Here is a 2,307-nt window from a genome sequence, read left to right as displayed (position 1 = left end):
AACTGTTGTAAGTTTCCTTTAATTTGAGCTTGATAACAAAAGTATAATCTCTGTTTATTATGTTGCATTTAATTTGAAAAGATTAAATTGCCGAGCTTAATAAGAATTTTTAAATGAAAACCTTCTGCAACAAATAGCAATTGCTTGAATTCATGTTATGAAGAACTAATGCAAATTCTGTTTAATTGGAGCAACAAACAAACAAAAGTATAATCTCTGTTTATTATATTGCATTTAATTTGAAAAGATTAAATATTAATGGGTTGTTCCTCAGGGTAAACAATTGCGGAATTTATAGAGAATTTATAATTGAAAACCATCTACATATAACTGATAGCAATTGCTTGAATTCCAGTTACGAAGAACTGATGTAAATTCTTGTCAATTTTAACTGATAAGAACCAAGGATTACATGAATCAATCAATATATTGTAAAATGTTGCTGATTACACATTTGAGATCACCTATAAAAACGGAGACGAATGGCAAAGAGTTCACAGTCTTCATTGTCTTTTCTTGGGGAACCATTAAAACATAATAAAATATTTACACAATGCGTCAACTTATAGTACTCTTGGTTTTTGGCATCGTTTGGCATCATAGCCACGGAAGAGAAGTGGTGAGTTTAATCAAACCTATAGAATATTATAACTGAAATTCTTATTTGTGAAAAGTGTATTAAAAATAATACACATAAAATTATACTTGTAAAGTACTTTTTCTTGCACTATTAATGAGAGTGTTTCAGTTTAGTAACAATTGTATTAATTGACCTATATTTCTGTTCCTTTACCCACAGCGCTTTTCTAAGGACTTTAAAAAGATTGGATCAAAGTATTACTATATTGAGGATAATGATGAACTTGACTGGTTCGATGCTAGCGACAAATGTGAAAGTATGGATGCCCACTTGGTCAGTATCAAAAATATTAAGGAATGGGCTGCTATCAACAATCACTTGACCCAATGCAAAGACTATTGGGTGGACATCAGAAACGACGGAGATGAGTTCGTATCAGAAGCTACCGGAGAGGAGGCTCCATTTTTAAAGTGGGCCCCAGGCCAGCCAAATAAGCAACAAAATTATGATTGTGTTAAGCTCCAGAAAGGATGTCATTGCATGAAAACCAAATATTGCAGTCAAAAGAACTATTTTATTTGCGAGGCCAACATGACACCAACAAAACCATACGAAATTTTAGATTTAAGTAATAGAAATTAAAAAAAAAACTGGTTTTAATTTTTATAATTTTGTGACTTTCCATAAAATAAACTGTTTTAAAACACACATTCATTCACCTGATATACATTCCAAATACCGCTATAACTTTTTGTATTACAATGGCATCGTTAATGGGTTCTCTAGACGGATGCAATCACCATCAATATCCAGCAATCAATAGTCGATGAGCCAATTGAAGGCAAAACCGACCATAAATCCCTGCAAGCCTCTCGAAAGTCATCAAAGCTGTTATCTAATGGAATTCTTAAAATTCTGCCAGGCATTCATGGTCCCCTCGCTGTCCTTTTTCCCGCCCTAAAGGTCCATAATTAAACATGCAGCGCATAATGGCGCTCTAATGGCTAATGAGGGGGTCGGGGGTTGATGAATTAAGGTGGAAGGGCAATGGGAAGGGAGTTGGAGTGTCTGGACAGAGAAATGCAAGATGCCAGGCGGTGTAGAATTTGCATTTTTCCCTTAATGCCATGCCAATGAAATTGAAAATTAACTCATTAAACTCGGCGTCGGCAACCAACACGGCGTATACGTATTTCTGCAAGATCTCGCCCAAGATTAATGATTCTCCGGCAATAAGAGAAAGAAACAAAGGAAGAGAAAGAGAGAGATATAGATATAGATCTGCCGGTGGCGCGAATTTCCATGCAATTATTTTCATATCAACTTCAATGCGCCGTGAAAAGTCCTGCTCGCGGGACGAGCAATGAAAAACCGATTTGCTGTTGTGACAATTGTAATTTTTCACTCGCTTGGCTTCATTGTCCGAGTTAAACTGATGGTGCCACTGAAACTGGCACTGCCATGTAGCCACAGCCACTTCCTCAGGTCCAGATAATCAGAGGTTCCTTTGGCCGGGCTTTTCCCTCTCTGAATTTCATTTAAATGATTACGGTTTTTCATTTCCCTTACCCTTGGCCCCAAAGACTTGGCGTCAGGCTTTTCCTGTTGTTTTTCCCTGTCCTCTGCTCGTTTTTCATTTCTTTTTTGGTTTTCTGTGCCTCCATCACGTGAGGCATAAATTTTTCATCGAGCCGGCCGCCTTTTGGGTATATTTTGCACTCCATTGC

General features: G+C 36.9%; 1 protein-coding gene across 1 annotated transcript; it reads left to right on the top strand.

The window, feature by feature from the left end:
- Nucleotides 1–529: 529 nt before the first annotated feature.
- LOC138927894 (C-type lectin 37Db-like) lies at nucleotides 530–1,222 on the top strand. Its single transcript, XM_070283256.1, has 2 exons — nucleotides 530–619; nucleotides 800–1,222. Exons 1-2 carry the CDS (start codon nucleotides 554–556, stop codon nucleotides 1,220–1,222), a joined length of 489 nt encoding a protein of 162 aa, XP_070139357.1. The 5' UTR covers nucleotides 530–553.
- The last annotated feature ends 1,085 nt before the right edge of the window (nucleotides 1,223–2,307 follow it).

Source organism: Drosophila kikkawai, chromosome 2L, assembly GCF_030179895.1.
Source record: "Drosophila kikkawai strain 14028-0561.14 chromosome 2L, DkikHiC1v2, whole genome shotgun sequence".
NCBI lineage: Eukaryota > Metazoa > Arthropoda > Insecta > Diptera > Drosophilidae > Drosophila > Drosophila kikkawai.
Note: the sequence above shows the minus strand (reverse complement) of the source record. Positions and strands in the feature narration are given on the sequence as shown.